Raw genomic sequence first — 21595 nt, 5'->3', positions numbered from 1 at the left:
AAGTCGGTGAACATAATGATATATTTTATATAAATAAAAATATCCCGACTTCTTCATGTTTTCCATGCCCAAAATGTTGTATTATTTATTATTTTAAAATATTGGTTTGAAGAGCTATTCAAAATTAATATTCAATCCTCAATTCTAAATTCCACTACTTCCTTTACGCTTATGTAATAAAAACCAAAATAAATAAAATACGCTCTATTAGTTTTCGACTAGATAGACGATAACGGGATTAAGACGGGCACCGTCTTCTACAAAAATTGTCAGATATAAATTTGAAACTAGTGGAATAAAACTGTTCTTAGCAATTACACAACTAAAGCACCACTTGATAGCTGATTAAGTTTGAGAAACATTTTTCTTATAAGTAATATTTACATAATTAATAATATCATTTACCCGTTTAAGTTTACAATAATATAACAAGCACTTAAGTCAACAAGCACTCAAAATACTGAACACTTTATTTATTACAATACACTTTTAACATTACATTTTCAAATAATACGTTTGTGTATAATTATTTTCCAAGAGTTTTCATGTTGACTAATGAAGAAGTAAGTAGGAATTAGGAATTGTTATCATGTGACTATTATGTTTTTGATAAGACACGGAGGTAAATTTTTTTTTTTTATACAATAATAATATTATATAAAAATCTGGCTTTTAAAAATTGTTTTTTTTTTTTGACATAATATATAAAAATCATATTAATAGTCCAAAATTTAAGACTAATCTGCATATTTTATAAAACACCCTTCGGTCGCAATTCACCACATTTTACGGTACACAATAATCAATTTCTTATCTATGATTCCTTCCGACTTTCGAGTCTAACTACAATATGTTCACTACGAAGTGTCACGTCTTGTAATCACTTAACATCTTATCATACGTCTTAAGTAATGATAACGGTAGCAATCTTAAATATTATTAAGACTTTATTTTTTACCTGCATAACATGCGATTACTCCCACTTGCGTAGCTTGACTGACAGATCAGCTAAGCTACAGCTCAAGTGGGAGTAAAACCGGCAAAATAATTATTATGCAAATAGTTTAGATAACGTTTTTGTAATTTTTATCATGTTTAGATTATTTACATTCTCTATTGAAATTTTAAGGTATTAATTTTAACCGTGATCGGTGGTGTCAGTTTTGTGGTCTGTTTGCGTTTTAAAATGACAAATTTTAAATAAAATCTAAAAAAGTCGATTGACCGACAGCTGACTTGTGATCGAGTACACGAGCACGATATAACTTAAATTGGGTAAGTACATTCACTATACTTGAGAAGTTTATCCTTCCGGTTTATAGATTGACTGCTCGCAAAGCCAGTCGTTAAGCACAATTTCAAAGAAATTCAAATTTCCATATGAATTTTATACATTGAGTGTACATACGTGTCATCGAAATAGAACGCATGTAGCTCAGTTTTAAAGTAATTTACTATTATTTCTAATAACATTTTGTGATGCCTATAGACATTAGTATATTATTAATTAGTACAAATGATTGTTACTTGCCAATCACTGTATAAGCCGTAGCAATCAATTCGTTTTATGCAGGAATTGATAACGTTATCAAGCAAAAATTTATATTATTTGTTATAACTACATCGAATGTTGATTCAAATTGTATACAGCTTGGTATTTCAATAGCTTAACCAATTTTAAACTTGTAAAAAAAAAAAATTAATTAAAAACATTTCATAGTTTTATCATGCCTTTTGAAACAATATAAAGGTTTCGTTCCAGAAAGAATATCTTAACTTTAAAATGTTTTTAATTGACTTTTTTTTTACAAGTTAAACCAGTTAAACTATCAGAATATCATACTATTAATATTTTTGCTCGGTAACATTTTCAATCACTGGGCTTGTGTAACAATCTATTTCCTTTTTATTGTAAGGTTGATAAATACATTTATTTATTTTTTATTTTTTGATATACATACCAATAAATATTAAAGTGCTTTTATTAAAAAACAATTAAACTGTTACAAAATCCTAAAAAATGACTGCCAAATCCCAATATGTGCATTTTCCATTTACAGTGTATATTTTAATTTCCGATATTAGTCACGAGACATTAGTTTACGTTTTGATCTCTAGATCATCACGACTGGCATTTATATACCTTCTATCTTTTACAGTGAACGCCATCACTGATTGCTAACATAAGCTAAAATAATGTAATTCAATTATAGCTTTTAATTGTTTCAGATTTGCAATATAGTGTCAAATACACTAGTGTCAGCTGTTCATAATGTTTGACACTGAAGATGATTTAATAAATTCATCGCAATTGTCTAGAGAATCTGTAAACGATGGGTTCGTGTATATTGTTCCCAAATCAACTTATGTTCCTCCCGAAATCGATGAAAATGATGAAAGTTTGTACGCAACTGGAATTCATTCTGGTATAAATTTTGAAAAATTAAACGAAGTTGAAGTGAAAATAAGCGGTAAAGATGTGCCAAAAGGAATCGAAAGCTTCGAAGCCTGTGACAACATGCAAGATATATTAATGGAAAACATTAAGAAATGTAAATTCCATAAGCCGACTCCCATACAAAAACATACTTTACCGATTATCTTGTCTGGAAGAGACTTAATGGCTGCTGCGCAAACTGGGTCTGGAAAAACGGTAAGTAAGTTATGTTAGTAATATATACAAACCATTATTACATTTAATCATCTTTTTATTTTATTTCGGGTAAAATTTGTATCTTTTATTCCTATGTTGACATAATGTACATTAAATTATTACATTAAAACATTTTTATCATAACTGTCTCAGCCAAAAGGGGTTTGAAGTTTATTATAATTCTATTTACAAATAAACATTCTTTTTGAATAATTCAATAGAACCGCTTAGGAACTATATAAACTACAACAATTGACTGTGGCCGGTTTTAGATTAGTATATTTTTCCACTACTTTCGTTATCTATCAAACATTTTACTTTTTTTAATTATACTTTTAACTTGTACCTAATGGGTATTTATTTTTAATGACATTTATTACGATTTCAACAATTGTTTAATGTCGTATCCAAATGCTACGTAACACATAAGTGGCTGATGAATATCGTTTAGTAGTTTATGACTGATCAATTAGATATTTTATCATATTTTACTGGCAAAAATCAATAATTTTTATAATTATTTATTAGTAAAATTTATTTATATTTTAAACTAACAATTTAAAATTTATATATATTTTCTAGGTAGCTTTTGTTTTACCGATTCTACAAAATTTACTTGCTAATCCTTCCAAAGTAGTCAGAGACAACAATCACAGCGAACCGCAAGTCGTTATTATGGCACCCACAAGAGAGTTGGCCGTTCAAATCAAAACTGTGGTATTGAAATTAGCTAGAGGTACAGGAATTTCTTCGTTACTGTGTTACGGTGGAACTCTCGTCCCTCACCAAAAGTCTCAAATTCTTGTAAGTATTTAAAACCCCCCCCCCCCCAACAAAAAAGGCTTTAAATTAGTTTTTATTTTAAAATAATTACTTGCAGAGTCAAGCATGTAAAATATATCTAAATTCAATATTAAAAAAATACATGTATATTTATTACTTTATATTTAATTGTAAACAAACATTAAAGAAAAAATATTATAATATATAATATTCTATAGAATATGTAGATAATAAAATTTTGTTTGTCCGTTTTCACTTGTTTGTTTTAAATGGCAGCCCTGCACATATTATTTAACAAAATTCTACTAACATAGCTTATTATAATATTTTATTTACATTAGAGAGGTTGTCACATACTCATCGCTACGCCGGGCAGATTAAACGAATTCATACAACACGGGTTCATCTCCTTCGCATCGGTAAAAGTTTTGGTTTTGGATGAAGCCGACAAGATGTTAGACGAGGACATGAAATTTGATGTGGATAAAATTCTCGATCATTTTTCCATGCCTTCAGTCGTAAGTAGTACCTGAATCAAAGGAAACTATTATAATGATTTTAATAAACCGTTTGAACATTATTGTTTTTAGATAAAGCGACAGACTATTATGATTTCTGCAACGTTGCCCGACGTCATACAACATCTGGCGGCATCCTATTTGAATAAGAATTATTTATTTTTGGCGGTAGGCATCGTTAGTAGTGCATCGAAAGACGTCATACAGGATATTCGTCAAGTCAATAAGCTCAAAAAACGAATAACACTAATTAATATTTTAAATGATGGTATATAGGCAAACAACAAAATTGTAAATAACCAATTAATTATGAATCCTTACTTGTTTGAATTATTAGCTGACCGTAGCAAAGGAACTATAGTGTTTGTTAAACATAAATGGACGGCAGACTTTCTAGCCACTTATCTATGCGAAAAAAACTTTCCTTCGACAAGCATTCACGGCGATCGACTGCAAGAATATAGAGAACAATCTTTACAAGACTTTGTTTCTGGAAAGCGGAATATACTTGTCGCTACATCGGTGGCTGCACGAGGATTAGGTATGTTTTGAAAAAGAGCTCAGCTCAAAAAATAATTATATAGGCCTATAGAATAACCTACCCCCATAGGATAAGTGTAGATATCGGGAGATAAGATGTAATTAGCTTAAAATTAAAAAAAAAATATCGCACTGTGAAACTATTCTCCAATATGCTGTTAACCTGTCCACATTTTTATTGTACGGTTAATTTTTTTGATTGTTTGCGCTTTATCAATCGCATGAATCGTACACTATTTTTAATAAAAATATAATTTAATTTTATGAAACATTTCAATTAATATTTGGTCAATGTGTAGATATCAAAAATGTCGGCCACGTAATCAACTTTGATTTGCCCGATACGATTGAAGAGTATGTACACCGGATCGGACGTACCGGTAGAGTTGGAAATCAAGGGAAAGCTACATCGTTTTTCGATGTCGATTACGATTACATGTTGGCACAACCGTTGATCAAGATACTAGCAATGGTATTCTCATTAAAATGTGTGTACATTTTATCATTACTCTTATCGATATTATCGTTGTTAAATTTTTAGGCCAATCAAGAGATACCTCATTGGCTAAAAACCATAGGAAAAGAAATCAACGAACAAAAACTTCCAGACGAGTGTGACCAGTTTGGAGGAACTGATATAAGACTGGTAAAGTTGACAATATTATTTAGGTTTTAATTATATTTTATTTATTTACAAAAATTTCTGTTGTAGAATTTCTCTTCATTCAACGAAGAAGAAGATTGGTAGCATGAATTTGAATTTTCAAGACTTCAATCGTTATTATTACTTTAAAATAATTTGAATACCTCGTATACATATCTAGATAACATTTGTTGTATATTTTTTATTTTTAAAATTAAAACAATCGATCGTTTAAGTATTGTGTATATATAAAAAAAACATTTTCTATAAACAAAAATATAGTTTAGTTTTAAATTATTATTATCTAAACAATAATAACTTAGCTGGGTTATTTACGTAACATCATATTTTGTCTGATTGTCCACCTAAGCCGATCGTGTTTTTTTTCACCCGGTGCTTTATGGTTGCGCCACTCCAACTGGTAAAACTGGTGAAGTGCTACAGGACCCCTTGGTCTTTTTCTTAAGATGACTGAATATTTTGAATCTGTTAAAACACCATTTAAAAACTTTATAAAACCAATGATAATATTGTAATAACTTGGTATTGGTTTTTTACAATTTTCTTCCGTTTGAACTCCTACAGACGAAACTGATTTTGAACAAGACAATCGTTCGAATACATTTTTATTTTTGTTTATACAACACCAGTTTTTACAACTTGTTTCTGGAACGGGTAGTTTCTGTTTTGCATCTATACATTTATTATTGGTTGTACTTGTCTTGACCGTTGATGTGTTTTCTTTGTCCTCGTGTTTTTTTTCATACTTAATTAATTTCTTCAGATCTAGATATCCGTCGTGCAAAATATAACAACATGTTAATTTGTATTTGGTCAATGGCGCATAATCTATGTTGAACTATAACTCACGTTTACCTTTTATAAAATGTTGTAGTAAATACGGTTCAATGTTTTCATAACCTAATGCTTCCAACTGTCGTTGGACTTCGGCCGGATCGACCTCCATTAGAACAGTATTTCTGGACCAAAAAAAATTTAAATAAAATTATAAAAGCATCTAATTATAGGTAAATAATAAAAACGACGTTGAAATGAAAAGAAATAATTACCCTTGTGATTTTTGTCGAGAGCCAGTCGGTGACTTACAATTTCTGAACCCAATTTTATAAATTTCAAATACGGTTATATCAAAAACTATTAATTTGTAGTTAGTACTGAAATCCACACTTATGGAACAAAATGTCAAGTACGAAGTAACTTCTACAATTAAGTAAGTATAAAATATATTAAATGTAGTAACTAGACTGTACCTAATAGACAACAGTTGTTGCGGCCTGTGGGACGGAGATAACATTGCAAAATTGATAATGCCCAACTAGAAATGATAATATTACAAAATGTATTGTTGTTATCGATATCTGCTATGTGGTCACACTGATACCATTCTGTTATTCGAATATCGAAAAACCAACTCTCAGTCGTGAGTCGTCAGCCGAGTTCTAACTTCTGATTTAACTTATTTCTTAACGGAGTACCCTAGAAAGGCTATTACCGTTATTGTATTATAATAAAAAAATTTCATAACTTTACTACTACAAAAAAAAAAAGTTAGAACTACCAATGTACTTTGGATCATTACCATTTATCATCTACTATGTAAGTATACAATGTTATACAGCCCTGAAAAATACTCTCATCGAACACTTAACGTTTCATCATAGATAGGTACTATTTTTTTAAATTTTAAGATCATTTTTTATTTACATGCAGTATAGGTAGTGACTAATCTAGGTGACCTAATAACAATATATCAACGTGGTGTGGGTTTGATCTTAATTTCATTGAAAACAATTTAAGTGTCTTTTTTTTTTTTGCAGCCGTTATAAAAATCAAATGTCTAGCAAAAGAACAGGATATAGCACCGTATAGCCGAATAAATGATCTAATCCGAAACTCCACGTTACCAGAATTAATTTTTGATTTAAATGTTTTTTTTTTTTTTTTTAATTCTAAACAATTCTGATAAACTTATTTAGGATAAATGTACATGAAATATGGGTTTACTAAATTATGTTGATAACAATGATTATTATGTAGGTTTTAAAAAAAAATATTGAATCCTCAATACTGCAAATCGTCCTATTTGTATAATACTGGCAGTAACTAATAATAGTATATCATAACTGGCCATTAACGCGAGTCATAGGTAAAGATAAACTTACCATAGTTTTCTGATAGTCAAACGATTTAATTTTACTAATTATTTCAAATACATTTCAGACCTTGAATTGAAATAGGAATAGTAAGGAAAAGGCAATCGATTATGGAAAAAGAAGGTAAGTACTGAGGTTTTATAAATTATATTATTAATTATCAAGACCGGCGTAAGACAATATTTCAACCTAGACAAACTCCAATTTTGTCACCTTTGAGATATGCCGCCCTACGAAATATATGAACTAATCATAGATTAAATTTAGGCCATTCTCACATTGGGTTTTTTTTTCATATTTTCTCGATAAGAAATACTTAATCACTGAGAATACTCGTGTGGAGGGCCATTGAAGGCGCAAGATTATCTTTACAACAGTTCTTTTATAGATTTATAGAAATAATTATTTTAAGTTAAAAAAATTAAGACAAATTACATCAAATATTCTGTTAAATTGACATCAGGTTTAAAAAGATAAGACAAATACAATAACAATAGCACGAAAGATAAGAATAAATTATTATATATATAAATGAATATTATTTAAATCGAAAAACGAACACAGTAAACTAATTAGTTGAAATAATTGTGTGTAAAAATTAGATAATTTTCCGTTTTTTCGACTTATCAATGAAATTTTACCTCTTTCTTTTTAGTTTTTCTAAGTGTTTTTATGGAGAACCCAGTTTGAAATTTACACATTTTATTGTTTAGCTTATTTCTGCCTTACTAATTCAATGTTTTTCTTTTATTATTAATATGTTAGCCATACTCCTGAAGGGACGACCAGGGATATGCGAAAATTACTTTTACTATTTTTGTTCCCTTTGTTATTGAAGCATATTAATGATTTCAATGGACACATTTTGTTGACCTGAATAAAAGAATAAAAACTTTGGCTTAATAAAACTTTTACTATTTATTGACTTAATTATACTGTAATTAATGTATAATTTATTAAAGATAGGCATATTGAATATTTGATTTTTTTATTTTAATAATTTTATATTCATTCTTCTGACTCTAAAAATAAATTTCCAATGTTTTAGACATTTTTTACTGCTTATTGTTTTGATAAATTATTTTTAAAGAAAATGTTCGAAAAAAATCCCCCTAAAAAGCATACATAACTTAAAAATGCCTCAAAAAGCAAAAAAGACCCAAATATGCAAAAATATGCAACATAAAATTACAGATTTGGTTTTGCCATAACTTAAAACAAATTTCTTTATGGTTGGCCTTTTTATACGGCTACGCAAAACAAATATGCAAATGCTAAAAGTCCTCTGCCCTACTTATGATAATAGTTTTACAAATTTTTAAAACACAGTTCATAGAAAAGAGGTAGTTTTTTCGGAAGGTATTTCAAAATTTGATTAAAAAATCATGATTTGTAGGGGGAACAGTCATAATAAAATTTGACCGCATTAAATAATTTATTCATTATGTGACCACTTGGATAAGAAAAAAAAGACAATTCCCTTCATTATGCTGGCTTTATGCCATGATAGCTTAACAAACTCGGCAACCAATACCGACACAATTTGAAAAAGAGAACTATTAACTACTGTTAAGACGTGTATTTCTAATAATTTTACAATTTTGTAAGTATATGGTTAGATTTTGTTAAATATTGTCTACAACCATAAACAATGCATTACATTTTACTATATTATTGGAATTCTTTGACGACATTTAATATGGGTTATTTAAGCAACACGGGCGACAAGCCCGTTAAACAAATAAATACCAAAAGGTGTAAAACTATTATTGTTTATCCATACACATACGTTATCTAGAAAAATACAGCACTACTTAAATGATTCCAAGTTACTGTTCAATCGCCGTGTTCCCAAATCGCGAATAATCTAAAGCTTACAACACGTACTGTTTCTGTTTTTTTCCCCACAAAATTGTCTACCAGACTAGGATAGGGAGTTGCGCAGTGGAAGCGTGCTGGGCCCATAACCTGTTATTTATTGAATTAATTAAAGTAACAAAACAATACACACGAGGCAAAAAGAAATGAAAAATACATAGGAGTATATTAAACTTAATGTACAAAATATTAACTAGTACACATGACACACAGAGAAAGAAGAACAAAATAGGTTATGTATAAGTAAACAGAAACATGATAAATAAAAGTGATAAGAGATTACAACAGATATTACTCTAAGAGCAGACATGGCTTTGTTATTTTTAGCAGCAAATTTATCGGTAGCAACCATTGCGATTCTAGTCAGTTTTCAATATTTTTTGATATGGACAATATTATCGCCAACAAAAACCTAACCGTGAAAAAAGGGCCAAGTTCCATAACCATAAAAATCAGCCTATCAAAGTAGTGATATTTACTTTGCGGCCAAGTCTGCCTATTCTTTAGTCTATAACCTCACTTCACTCCTACTTTCACGAGCCACGCTATTTTTTTTTATTGCTTAACATTTGGTCAGTTTCTAAATGAGGCATGAAACATCAGTACCGTTTGTATTCAAATACAGTGTTCAGTGGGCGATGGGAAAGAGAGAACTCAGTAGAAAAAAAAAGTTCCAGCTCCCCTCTTAAAATAGTCAGCCCATCAAAGTAGTGTTATCTACATTGTGGCCAAGTCTTTTGTATGCCCCATTCAGAAACTGGCTAAGTGTTCAGCAATATAAATAAAAAAATATTGTGGCTCATGAAAGTAGGAGTGAAGTGAGTTTGTGAACTAAAGAAAAGGCAGACTTGTACGCAATGTAGATATTACTACTTTGATAGACTGATTTTTTTTTTGGGGTATGGAATTTGGCCCTTTTTTCACGGTTAGGTTTTTTTGGGGATATTAATATTATATTATACGCAATAAAAATTGGCTCACAGCGATACTACTGTGTTTATTAAAATTAAAAAATGTAAACATATTTTCCGAATCGCATTATAGTAATTATCAGTGTTCTATAAAAAAAAACAATTGTTAGGGAAACGGTTCATTTTACTCGTTCGTGTTGTATGTAAGACAAGATTGCAAGACGTGAAGACGAAATCAATTAATTATTTGTTGATTACTCTCATTCTCTAACCGTAAGTTGGTATCAAGAGCCTTCTAGTGGCATTATTAATTAGTTAAACTAATTAATACCTTCTCAATGAAATAAAAACTCTGTTCTTATGTGTTGAAGTTAAATAAAGTGTTTATATTTAAAAAGTTTCAAATGTTGCTTTATATTTATCACTGTACAATATTTAATGAAGTGCATCCCTGGCTCTCTTCAACTTGATATAAATATCTTTTAGCTCCGGAAGACTTATAGTGGCATACAACAACAATTTAAAGTTGGTCTGGTTTATTCTTCCTATATTGTTATCTACAACTAACATTTTGAAATATACTAGATTAAAATTAATAAAATATTAAAATAGTTATATTCACCTTAGACTAATTCCTTATAGGTAACCATTAATTTTTAAAAACCTGTGAATTCCCCGTTACCCATATACTCCATCCCCTCTATGATCTGACCCCACTGAGCACTGTCCTCTTATTATTTTTGTTTTTTTACATTATTTTAGAAGAATCTAACATTTCAAAATGTTAAGTAATATTTGTAAAAGGATGTTACATTATGTATTGTAGATATATACATTTTTGTTGGCATAATTATTTTGTAAAACTAATTGAACTACCAAACATTTTTGTGAAAGAAAACCAAATCAAAAAACATACATTTACTTAACCCCAACTCTATTTTATCTTCTAATAAATAAATTATACAGTTTTGTAAAAATATTTCCGTTGTATCTATATCGGCTAAAATTTTTTAACAGAACGTCAACGTGTTTTTTTTTTATTACATCTGAAGTTTTAAAAAAAATACAGAATTTCCCAATTTTCTCTTGTATGAAATAAAAAATGCACATTAATAAAATTATAGAAGTTGAACTATGATAATATGGTATAGATTCGGCTGAAAAATATCAGTTTTCAACATTTTTAATGGGAATGGGTTGTAGATAGAATTATACTACACAAGAATCGTATGTATTGTAAGTCACTCAGAATAAGTGCAAAACTCACCTTACCCGATTGGCCTACTGTCAAGAAGGAGAAGGGCTTAGCACTTGCTATTATTGAGTATTAATGTGAGCTACTACTTTGTTTTAATGCACTTGGAAACCTTCATAGGAATAACGTTGTACCCCGGCTTATAAAATGTAAAATTATGTCCACGCAAAATACAAAAAAAAGTATGTAAGATACAATAAATTATTATTTTAAAATCCAGCGACTCTCTCTATAACACTAAAGATGGAAACATCCGCATTTCAGCCCAATCTTTATAGTTTGTGTAGTAATCAAATGGTAAAAAAAATACTGAATACATAAAATCATAGTTACAGATTAACCCTCGATGTTCTTTTAACCAGCCAGATATGTTTTCGCGGTGTGTACCGAATATGTTATGGGCCAAACGTCTAATAGGAATGGATCCGTTTTTCTTGTTGTCCGAAATATCCCATATTGCATCTATCACCTGAAATATTTTTAAGGCTTTCGTTAAATTTGAATTAACAAAATTCTATGAAATTGAGTTTTAACCATCATAACTTATCGACCATAAATAAACAATATCGACAATAAATATAATATGTACTTTAGAGGATTGGATATCGATTAAATCTAAAAAAATCTAGATAAAAAATATATTTTTTTTAATCGAAAATTTAAGTCAGTATTGTAAATGTTTTTGATTCTGAAACAAGGTAAAATAACAAGGTAAATCTTATGAAAATATTGTTTTCACAAAATAAGTGTTTTCCCATTATGAATGAGCTAATGTTGTTGTTAAAGCAAATCGTAAATAACTGTAACTTAAAAATTAAAAGTATAAACTTAATACTATATCGATGGCAAACATTTCCTAATGCTACTTTATTTTTAGGTTCAATATAGTGGTGTACCCATTAAACATTTATGAAAAGCCGTGCTGGCTTTTGGTTTGGACTGTGCTATCCAAACCAAAAGTATTAGGAAAGTGAGAAGTAATCAACGTTTTTAAGCTAAATGTTTATTAATTATTGAGTTATTTATTTATTTAAACTATTAAACACAAATAGTTACACTATTTGAAAATATTAGTAATATAAATGTTTAATCATTCATGTTTATTGATAAATTAAAAAAATAATTTACCAATCAATTGTAGCAAATTTTTTTTTAAATGTCAAATACTTTGAAAACAACCGAAAGTTAACTACAATTTTAAACAATGTTAAACAGCTTTAATTCTTGCTTAAAATGAAAAACGTGTGCCCTATTCAACAAAGTCCCTAATAAATTTATCAGATAAAATTTCATATAATTTTTTTTTGTAATTTTAATTTGGTTCACTTTTACTGTGTGACACATACATTTCATAATTCTTAACTCATGAATTTGGACTTTGTTGAATAAGGCTCACGCTTTTCTTTTTAGTAAGAAATTAAAGATGTTTAACATTATTCAAAATTGTAGTTAATTATTGGTTGTTTTCAAAGTAATTGACATTTTTAAAAAAAGGTGCTAAAATTAATTGTTAAATTGTTTTTGTTGTAAACTTATTTTTTACTTTTTGGTTCACTTTTTACTATTTTTTTTTTTAGAAAACCATGTTTTTAAAAAAGTTTTTTTTTTATTAATTTATTTTATTTTTTACTTTTTAGTCTTGGTAAAGGTACTTAATAATTGTGAATAGATTACTAAATTAATTTTGTAAGATTTAAAAACACATGGAATTTTAATGAAATGATCCCCATTTTCGACCCAATGGCATTTGGGACCTGGATGTCCGGGTCCTAATATGATGCCGGAACATTGTATTTTCATCCAAAATGGGTGTCTGGGTTAAATTCCAGCCTTCTACGATATTGGGAAGTAGGTTAATTTAATTTTGTAAGATTTGAGAAAAACGTGAAATTTTAGTAAAATGACCCCCAACATAGTCATGGGTGATCTGGATGTCCGAGTCCCAATATTATTACAGGATATTGTATTGTCGTTGAGATGAGTGTCTGTGCCCAGTTTCAGCCCTCTACGACACTGGGAAGGGGGTTCAATTAATTTTGTAAGATTTGAAAAACACCCGTACAAACGTACGTGTTAGCGCTTTAAAGAAAATCATGTAATTATTCTTACCTGATCAGTTTCCTCTTCAACGTCATTGTCAAATAGAGCTTCGATCAGATCTAATTCGTTTTGTCTTGTCTGACAATCAGTAATAGTTACCTAAACATACAGTTGACAGTTAATAGGTCAATTAATAATAATAATTGTGTTGAATCATTTAAAATAAGAGTTTTGGTAGCATCGATACTCTATCTTTCCTACGGCAAGCCGTTTAATAGTTTCATTGCGATAGCTGAGAAGGTATTTCAAATTGTTTTTTTTATTTCAATGCACAAAAAGGAATGAACTTGATTTTTTATTACTTACTTTCAGTCTAACCTCATAATTTGTCTGTTATTAAAATTTCAACCTAAGTTTTACGACATATTCAGTGTGTTTGAATAATAATTGTCAAAAATGTATTTCAAAAAGAGTTTTCTTCTTTTTTTTTTTTTGTTAACTAGAATATTTCTGTCATAAGGGAATTATCGTTCATAATCTATTAAAGTATATAAAAAAAAATATACTTTGAAAATCTCCATATTTTTCTTAAAGAATATTACAAGTTGACATAGGATAATTGGGACGGAGAGTTTTCAGATCTTCAAGATTTAGTATAATTGAGAGTGATTAAATAATTATTGTGTAATCATTTTATTTAGTTTTCTTCAAAAAAAGAAATTACTGCCCCGGATTCTTTTTGAGTCGAGTTGAGTTGAGAATATTTAGATGAGCATTTAAACTAGAAGGTTAGAAAATTCATAGTACATGTAAAAAACAAAACTGGTTACCTGTTCAGCCATCTCTTCAAACAATTCAGCTGTTTTTTCTGTCTGAAAATTATTTATAAATACAAAACACAAAACAATTAGATATTTCGCCTTCATTTTTCTCTACTAGTTCAACAATTTAAATTGCGCCTTTCTATTTAAAATCACAACAAAACTGTTTACCTGTTCAGACTTCTCTTCATCAGATCCGTCTGATTTTACTGTCTGACAATTATTAATAAGTATAATAAAAAGCATAACAATTAGATATTTTGCCTTCATTTTTCTTTACAAGTTGAAAAATTTTAACTGTGCCTTTTGTAACAAAATAATAAATGTACCATTTTCATACTATGCAGTGGCTAGTGTGCAGAATACTCAAACGAACTGTGGTTTACACATATGGTAAAAATGTTTTTTTTTTTTTGTTAGCTGTAATAACAAATAGTATGTATTCAAAAGTATGATTCAAACAAGATTTTTTTGGCAACACAAACTGTTTGCTCAAAACAAATAATACAGTATAGTATGACGCATGTATAATATAGAGTACCTATGGCGTTTCGTTGATTTTTTTAGAAAACCGACCGCAAATTTCTTAAAGAACTAACTGCTGGTTTTGGGCAAACATAGCTTGAAAATCCTAAATATCCATTAAGTCACAAACCATTCAAAACTTTTTTCTTGAGTTTTTGGAAAATTTACACTGATTTTAGAATTCTGAAGTTTACTTATATTATATACTTGGACATATAATGTAAGCAAACTAGAATTCTTTGAATATTTCCTTAAAATATAACAGTAATAAGCTGTTCGTATTTTTTTTATTACGAGTCACTCAATATCTTATAGGGCTAAATAAGAAATTACATTTTTTTTTTTTCATATTGTTTTTATACAATGTAATCTCAATTTTCCACAATTTTCATTTGTTTTTACCCCTTCCTAACTTAGTTTTATTAATATCAACTTTTGAAACTTAAATGGTAACGCATATATTTCTTAAATTAAGAATAATGCATTATAAATTATGACTGGTCGACAACCAGTTTGGGATAACTATTTTTAATGTTATAAGAATTTTAAAGTTAGGATTGGAGGGAAAGTGCGGTGGGGAAATGCGCGCAGATAAAACTGATTTCGTAGTCATCATAGTGTTGGTAGCAATTGTAATTTATAGAAAAATGTAATTTAAACTTCCAATCCACTTATCAAAAAGAATATTATAAATCAAATCTAAGAGTAACCATAGTAATATTATATTCTTCACTATATGTCCCTATAGTCTATATTATTCATTTTGTGCGATATTCTTGTGAAAGATTCGGCAATATTATTGTCTTCATTTCAATTATTACTTTATAGACGTCGAAATATCTCTACAGAAATGGCTCAAACCGGAAGTGTTGCCAGTAAATTACAAACCTTCCCAGAAGAAAACATTGGTAAGTGCACATATTGAACGTTTATTTTTTAAAGGGCGTGTACCAGTTACTAAAAGTTTTTAAAAAAAATGTATGTAATAGATATGTTTGCTGCTACTAGCGTGTTACAACAACAAGCGGCAGAAATAAGAAATTTAAAATTAAATTGGGCGTCTTATTTGAAGTATAATGTCTTAAAAATAATTATTTTCGCCATTGTATCGGCCATAATAAAATAATATTTGTTTTTAATAGGTCACAAATTATATCGCAAGAAGTGTTCAATTTTATTAGTACCTACGACGCTAGTAGAAATAGAGGCCAAATTTTAAATAATAACCGTGCACAAGCAGCTGAAGCGTTCTTTGGTTTGTTAGAACATATATCTAAAGAATCGACTATACAATATGTGCTCGTTTTGATTGATGATTTACTTACAGTAATTCTATTATAAATGCCATAAGTCATTACGCTTATCTCTTATTACAATTTGCCTAAATATTAGTTGAAGGGACACTTTATTGAATGTAAACTTCATATTTTAAAGTACGTCAATGATACTTATTTTCACATAAAACAAATACACATAATCTTATTTAATATTTTATTTCAATATATGCGCTAGTAATTTTAACTTCATAGTTATAGTTAAAATAAATAAAATGTTGCAAACAAGTAGTTTAATGGTAGATAATTAAAACCGCTCTGAGCATAAGCAACGGCAATACCATTTGTTATAGAAATACTATATTTTATCATGTTTTTAGGAAGAAAATTCACGAGCAGAAATATTTCACGAATATGCTCTGCGGAGAAATGAACCGGTGTGTAAGAACTTTTTGAACTTGTTGAATGCTGCTGATGGTTTTATTAACAATATGTCAGCACGTATATTAGCTAAAGTTGCTTGCTACTCGACGGATTACATTAGTAAAACTGATCTCCAGTTTTATTTGAACTGGATTAAGGAGCAGCTGTTGTCGACTGTAAGCATATTGTAAAATTTGTTTTTGTTTTTTCATAAAAATTATTTCAAAATAAAATACTTTAACTATCCGTGGCGCGTTTTAGAATAATGAGTACATGCAATCGGTTGCGCGTTGTTTACAAATGTTATTACGCCGTGATGAATACAGAACTGAGTTTATTTCAGTTGATGGCATGCCGGCTGTGATAAGTGTATTGTCTGGACGGGTTAACTTCCAGATACAATATCAATTGATCTTCTGTGTTTGGGTCATGACGTTCAATCCTCGTTTGGCTGGACAAATAAACGAGTAAAATAACTACTAAAAGGGAAATTTTCATAGATATATGATGATGGGGCACAGGGAAAAAACGGTAGTTGTCATATTATGAACATTTTTTTTTTCAAATAGTTTTTTTCAATTTATGCCAATAACTTTTTTTATTTATGTCAATAGATTGTTTAAATAAATACATTTATTATTAGAATAGCATTTAATGTGATTTGTTTTGTTCTTATGTAAGAGGTAGAGGATTTCATGAACTTTGTTTTTGCTATACTCTAAAATGTTCATAATGGGACAACTACCGTTTTTCCCCTGTGCCCTTCATATATAATTCATATAATTTTACATTAACTAATAATAAATGTCAATCCAAAACACATTAAAATAAGCATTTTTCAACGAGTTTAAATTTTGTTTATGTAACAAAAAGTCAAAACTTTTTCAAACAAACAAAAATCTTTAAAAATTAAGTTATCTGTCAAAAATTACTATTGTAAAATTTAACATATGTGCATATCTTATCCCATATTAGATGAATTAAACAAAAATGTTACTTATGGTCTTCATAATGTAAATCATTTTCAGATTTAATGTTATTCCGATATTGGCAGACATTTTAGGCGATTCTGCCAAAGAGAAGCTCACCAGAATTATTCTTGCGGTTTTCAGAGTAATATTTAACATATGAACCACATAGTCTCTTTTATAACGATCATTGTTGTTTAGAACCTACTAGAAAAGCCGGAGGACAGCTCTACTTCCAAAGAACATTGTAGCGTTATGGTCCAATGTGAAGTATTAAAACAACTGAGTATTCTTGAACAGAGAAATTTTAATGACGAGGACATAGTTGAGGACATTCAGTTCTTGAACGAGCGACTCCAAGCCTCGGTAAAAGATTTGAGGTAAAATCAAACTAAAAAATAATTTTACTACAGCTGTTGTAGGTAGTGATATCATAATCACTTTATTTTTTTTTTTTAAATTAACTAGCTCATTTGATGAATATGCCACTGAAGTAAAATCTGGCCGTTTAAAATGGAGTCCCGTTCATAGATCTACACAGTTCTGGCGTGAAAATGCATCGCGTCTCAATGAACGGAATTATGAACTGTTGCGCAATTTAGTAAATTTGTTGGAAACGAGTCGAGATCCATTGGTTTTAAGTGTAGCTAGCTTTGACATTGGCGAGTATGTCCGTCATTATCCTCGTGGAAAACAGTAAGAATTATAAAAAAAATCGTCTCGATATTCTGATTTGTAATTTTAATTTTAATAAAGTGTAGTTGAACAACTCGGAGGAAAACAACTCGTGATGCAGCTGTTGTCTCATGAGGATGCCGATGTGCGTTTCGAAGCTTTATTGGCTGTTCAAAAGCTTATGGTTCATAATTGGTATGTTATTAGATTATTAATTTGTTATACACAACATGTGTTTAATCACAAGCTGTCATAGAAAAAAAAACACAAATATTTCATTACTATTATTTCTAGGGAATACCTTGGACGTCAGTTAGAAAAAGAACAAAGTACCGGAAAGACTTAAAAATCTAACATGTTCTTTAATGCCGTGTGTTCATATAAACTTGACTTGAAGTCTCAGTTCGTCCCTGTATTATTTGTTAGTAGTTATGTAGTTATACAAATACAAAATACATTAACCATACATAGTTAAATATTTAAATATCAAATACAAAATAGCCTAAGTAGGTATCTTAAAATGTTTTTCACTATTCTTTTTTAAACTAAATTATGAGTTTGGCACAGTTTACTCATAATTCAAAAGTATTACAGATTTTAGAAATTTAGGTCTAGTGTAAATTGTATTGTATAAAATGCACTATATTAGTATTAGGCCAAATTAATTTGATCTTTATTAATATATAAAAGCTACATTAGTATTGAACATGGCCGGTAATATTTTTAACTCAATCACTTCAATCTTCGTACTTCTTTTAAATCTGTAAATTACTTATTCCTTCACGGTACTAACTCCGAAAATGTCGAAAAATCATCATTTTAAAATACGGCTTAACTGAGGTGTACAAAAATACGTTTCTGAAAACAATTAATTTCAATGTAATGTGTTTGAGAATCATTTATCGTTATCAAATATGTACTCAGGGTGCTTGATTTAATGCAAGACACTCAATATTTTACATTTTTGCATATACTGTGTCATACAAACACAGTATGTACACAATTTGTACACTGTGTGCTTAATATTAATGTAAGACGCATCCCTCTCTCCTGTCCTGGATATTTTAAACTTGAATAACATTAAAAAATAATTATCCAAAACTGGTTGCCGACCAGTCAACATTTTCAGCAAATAATTATTAAAAAAGTATTCTTTCCATTCTCCGACGATACTAACACGGGTTGTTTAAATAACGTAGTACACTTTAAACGGAGTGCCATTTTCGGTATACCTACAATATATACAGTGAGACGCAGACACTTGAACAGAAGTAATTGTCAATTAAAATAAAATTAAGGAAATTGCATTACTTGTTAATTCAAGAGGTACATATAAATAGCTATTCCCGCAAGTACGGGATTGACTGGTCGTAAATATTTAATAAGTAAAATTTGGTTTATGATTTTAAACTGTACAAGTAAATGTACGTTTCAGGAGTAGCAAATGTGTACATATTTTGTTTTGTTTTGAGTGATTCGAGCTTGTATTTTCGTGTACATGATTAAGGATTGCTACAAAAGTTAATAAAAATATCAACTTACAAAGTATTGGAGATATAACATCTTTAAGCATGTTTTAAGTATTTGTTTATAATAGAATTTTTTAAATTTTTTATAAATTATGATTATAGTTACAAATGTTCTTGTATCGAAATAAAATTCCAATTGTACAAATATGAAACGTGTGCTCTGAATTTACATGAGCGTTTTATTGCAAATAACATTGTCTTTGCACCAGTCTTTAATAAAACTGTTTCTACGTAGTCTAAATTACAATTATTGCTAAATAATGTATATTGTACGTGATTATTTTTGCATTAGTCATAAGTCTAATTATAATTTAAAAAATAAACTTCCTTGGCAAACGATGCCTTTATGTTATCTGCTCATTGTTAAAGTGGTTTGCTTAAATTTACTTGAATCAACAATATTGTTAAAAAATGTTCAATACCCCAGTTAGTGTTTGATGAAAATAATGATATTTTATGTAAAATTTAAAGAAAAAAAACACTTGTTCACATATGACTGAAGGCTCGTTTATGATAGCCGTTCAAACCAGCTCTAAAGTGTTGTATTATTATTATTATTGCTTTCAATCAAGTTGTAGGTAATGATTAAAAAGGTTTAGAAAAACCCGATTTAAGTTTTTACAGTTTTTCAAACAGTATGTTTGTTTATGCAATCAATGAATTTCATATGGTGTTATGGAGGTGTTTATGTATACACCTTTGTTTGAATTCGAGATAATTCAATTATAACAAAGTTATTTTATACTATATGTGGTGAGAACTGAATAGCGGTAAAATGCGTTAATTTTTTTGCAACGAAATGAATTTCCTTTGTAAACTATGCATATATGTCACCTGATCTTAAGCAATTACTTTTAGCTTTGATGCGGAGCTGAGAAGGTATTGTTTTTTTACAATGATGTGTTTTTATTTTTGTGTCTGAACTCACGATATCTCGTAAACCGCTGAACCGATTTCTTCGTGTAGCAACTATTGATCAGAAGTCATACCTGGAAGGTACTTTATTAGGCCAAAAATTATAAAAAGTCACCCCTTCACCACCAAAATCGAGAAAAACACCCAAAGAATTCACAATTTATTCAACTTAAAATCACGATGCTCTATAACTTTTTTAAAAATAGTCCAAAAAAATTCCAAATTTATATGAATTGTTCTTCAAACCTAGTACTATCCATAAACATTAACAAACCAAAAAAATATCATAAACCATTCCCCCTAGAAGGGATATAATTTTTTTCTTTATTTCACTTTTTCAAGCAAAGTTTTAGAGATTTAGATCTGAAAATTATACCGAAGTTAGATCTAAAATAGAACTATAACATATACAGTTTTCTCAAAAATCTGCAGTCAAATTTTAGACTGTTAATTTTGCTTTAATATTAAATTTTAAGTACATTATTGCTAGTCCCACGATATCTTCTAAACCCCTATAACTGGTTTGAAGATTCTATCCATAGATTCGCATCGAAGCGTTTATTTAAAAGTGATTTTATCACTATCAGTTATAATAAAATCTGTGGACCTGTGACTTCTCCGTCCCCACTATGCCCCGTCCCCACTGTACTGGCTTTTTTTGTTTAAATTTACTCAAGAATCAATAATATTAATGAAAAATGTATTGTTTATCAAGCTTTAAGTGGTTTACATATACTTAGTAATTAGTATCATTATTTTCGTTAATGTTTGTATATCGTTTCCTTGAATAAACAATCCGATTGCAAACTCTTTTGCAATATCTTAAAAGTTTCTTTCTGGAAGTTATCTAATTAAGTTGCATTTTTTCCAATGCATGATTATCCAAGTTGTATAATCAAGTTGTCCATGGAACGGGAATCATTCGTCAAGTAATTTAAATCCAATTTGCTTATAATTACGAATGTCGAGTAAGAGTGCTCACGGGGAGGGGCAGGGGATGGCAACTCCCCCTTCTCTATAAGTTAAAAAAAGTATATCCGATATTACAATTTTGTATAATTTATTACCAA

General features: G+C 29.2%; 2 protein-coding genes and 1 long non-coding RNA gene across 4 annotated transcripts; 2 read left to right on the top strand and 1 right to left on the bottom strand.

Annotated features, from left to right (window-relative positions):
* The first annotated feature begins 952 nt into the window (after positions 1–952).
* LOC126837443 (ATP-dependent RNA helicase vasa-like) lies at positions 953–5374 on the top strand. 2 transcript variants are annotated; one of them, XM_050571346.1, is made up of 9 exons: positions 953–1275; positions 2230–2653; positions 3236–3457; positions 3778–3954; positions 4027–4222; positions 4292–4495; positions 4794–4982; positions 5036–5140; positions 5207–5348. In XM_050571346.1, exons 2-8 carry the CDS (start codon positions 2273–2275, stop codon positions 5110–5112), a joined length of 1446 nt encoding a protein of 481 aa, XP_050427303.1. In that variant the 5' UTR covers positions 953–1275; positions 2230–2272; the 3' UTR covers positions 5113–5140; positions 5207–5348. The 2 variants fall into 2 exon arrangements, with proteins under 2 accessions (XP_050427303.1, XP_050427302.1); XM_050571345.1 differs by having other exon boundaries at positions 955–1275; positions 4794–4966; positions 5207–5374.
* Positions 5292–6426, bottom strand: LOC126837444 (uncharacterized). The gene is made up of 4 exons (XR_007685520.1): positions 6208–6426; positions 6014–6117; positions 5696–5923; positions 5292–5623 (listed from the first exon to the last, which is right to left on the bottom strand). It is a non-coding gene; the product is annotated as an uncharacterized LOC126837444 (long non-coding RNA).
* Positions 6427–7259: 833 nt separating this feature from the next.
* On the top strand, positions 7260–18472 carry LOC126837446 (V-type proton ATPase subunit H-like). Its single transcript, XM_050571349.1, has 12 exons — positions 7260–7304; positions 7379–7434; positions 15570–15649; positions 15731–15812; positions 15884–16067; positions 16396–16614; positions 16700–16905; positions 17467–17551; positions 17608–17786; positions 17875–18102; positions 18163–18276; positions 18376–18472. The coding sequence occupies exons 3-12, from the start codon at positions 15592–15594 to the stop codon at positions 18425–18427; spliced, it is 1407 nt and encodes a 468-aa protein (XP_050427306.1). The 5' UTR covers positions 7260–7304; positions 7379–7434; positions 15570–15591; the 3' UTR covers positions 18428–18472.
* The last annotated feature ends 3123 nt before the right edge of the window (positions 18473–21595 follow it).

Source organism: Adelges cooleyi, unplaced genomic scaffold (genome assembly GCF_023614345.1).
Source record: "Adelges cooleyi isolate 19-005CV unplaced genomic scaffold, UGA_ACOO_1.1 ACOO_flye_CR_arks_rails_tigmint_CR_PRNA_249, whole genome shotgun sequence".
In the NCBI taxonomy this organism is placed as follows: Eukaryota; Metazoa; Arthropoda; class Insecta; order Hemiptera; family Adelgidae; genus Adelges; species Adelges cooleyi.
The sequence above is the reverse complement of the archived record's forward strand: the minus strand, read 5'-3'. Positions and strand labels throughout refer to the sequence as shown.

Bases quoted from the DNA above. Each gene is read 5' to 3' on its own strand.
- LOC126837443 (XM_050571345.1), top strand. From the start codon at position 2,273: ATGTTTGACACTGAAGATGATTTAATAAATTCATCGCAATTGTCTAGA. The intron at 4,223-4,291 runs GTATATAGGCAA...TTGAATTATTAG, and splicing joins AATTAATATTTTAAATGATG to CTGACCGTAGCAAAGGAACT. The intron at 4,496-4,793 runs GTATGTTTTGAA...GTCAATGTGTAG, and splicing joins GGTGGCTGCACGAGGATTAG to ATATCAAAAATGTCGGCCAC.
- LOC126837446 (XM_050571349.1), top strand. From the start codon at position 15,592: ATGGCTCAAACCGGAAGTGTTGCCAGTAAATTACAAACCTTCCCAGAA. The intron at 16,068-16,395 runs GTAATTCTATTA...TCATGTTTTTAG, and splicing joins TGATTGATGATTTACTTACA to GAAGAAAATTCACGAGCAGA. The intron at 16,906-17,466 runs GTAAAATAACTA...AATCATTTTCAG, and splicing joins TTGGCTGGACAAATAAACGA to ATTTAATGTTATTCCGATAT.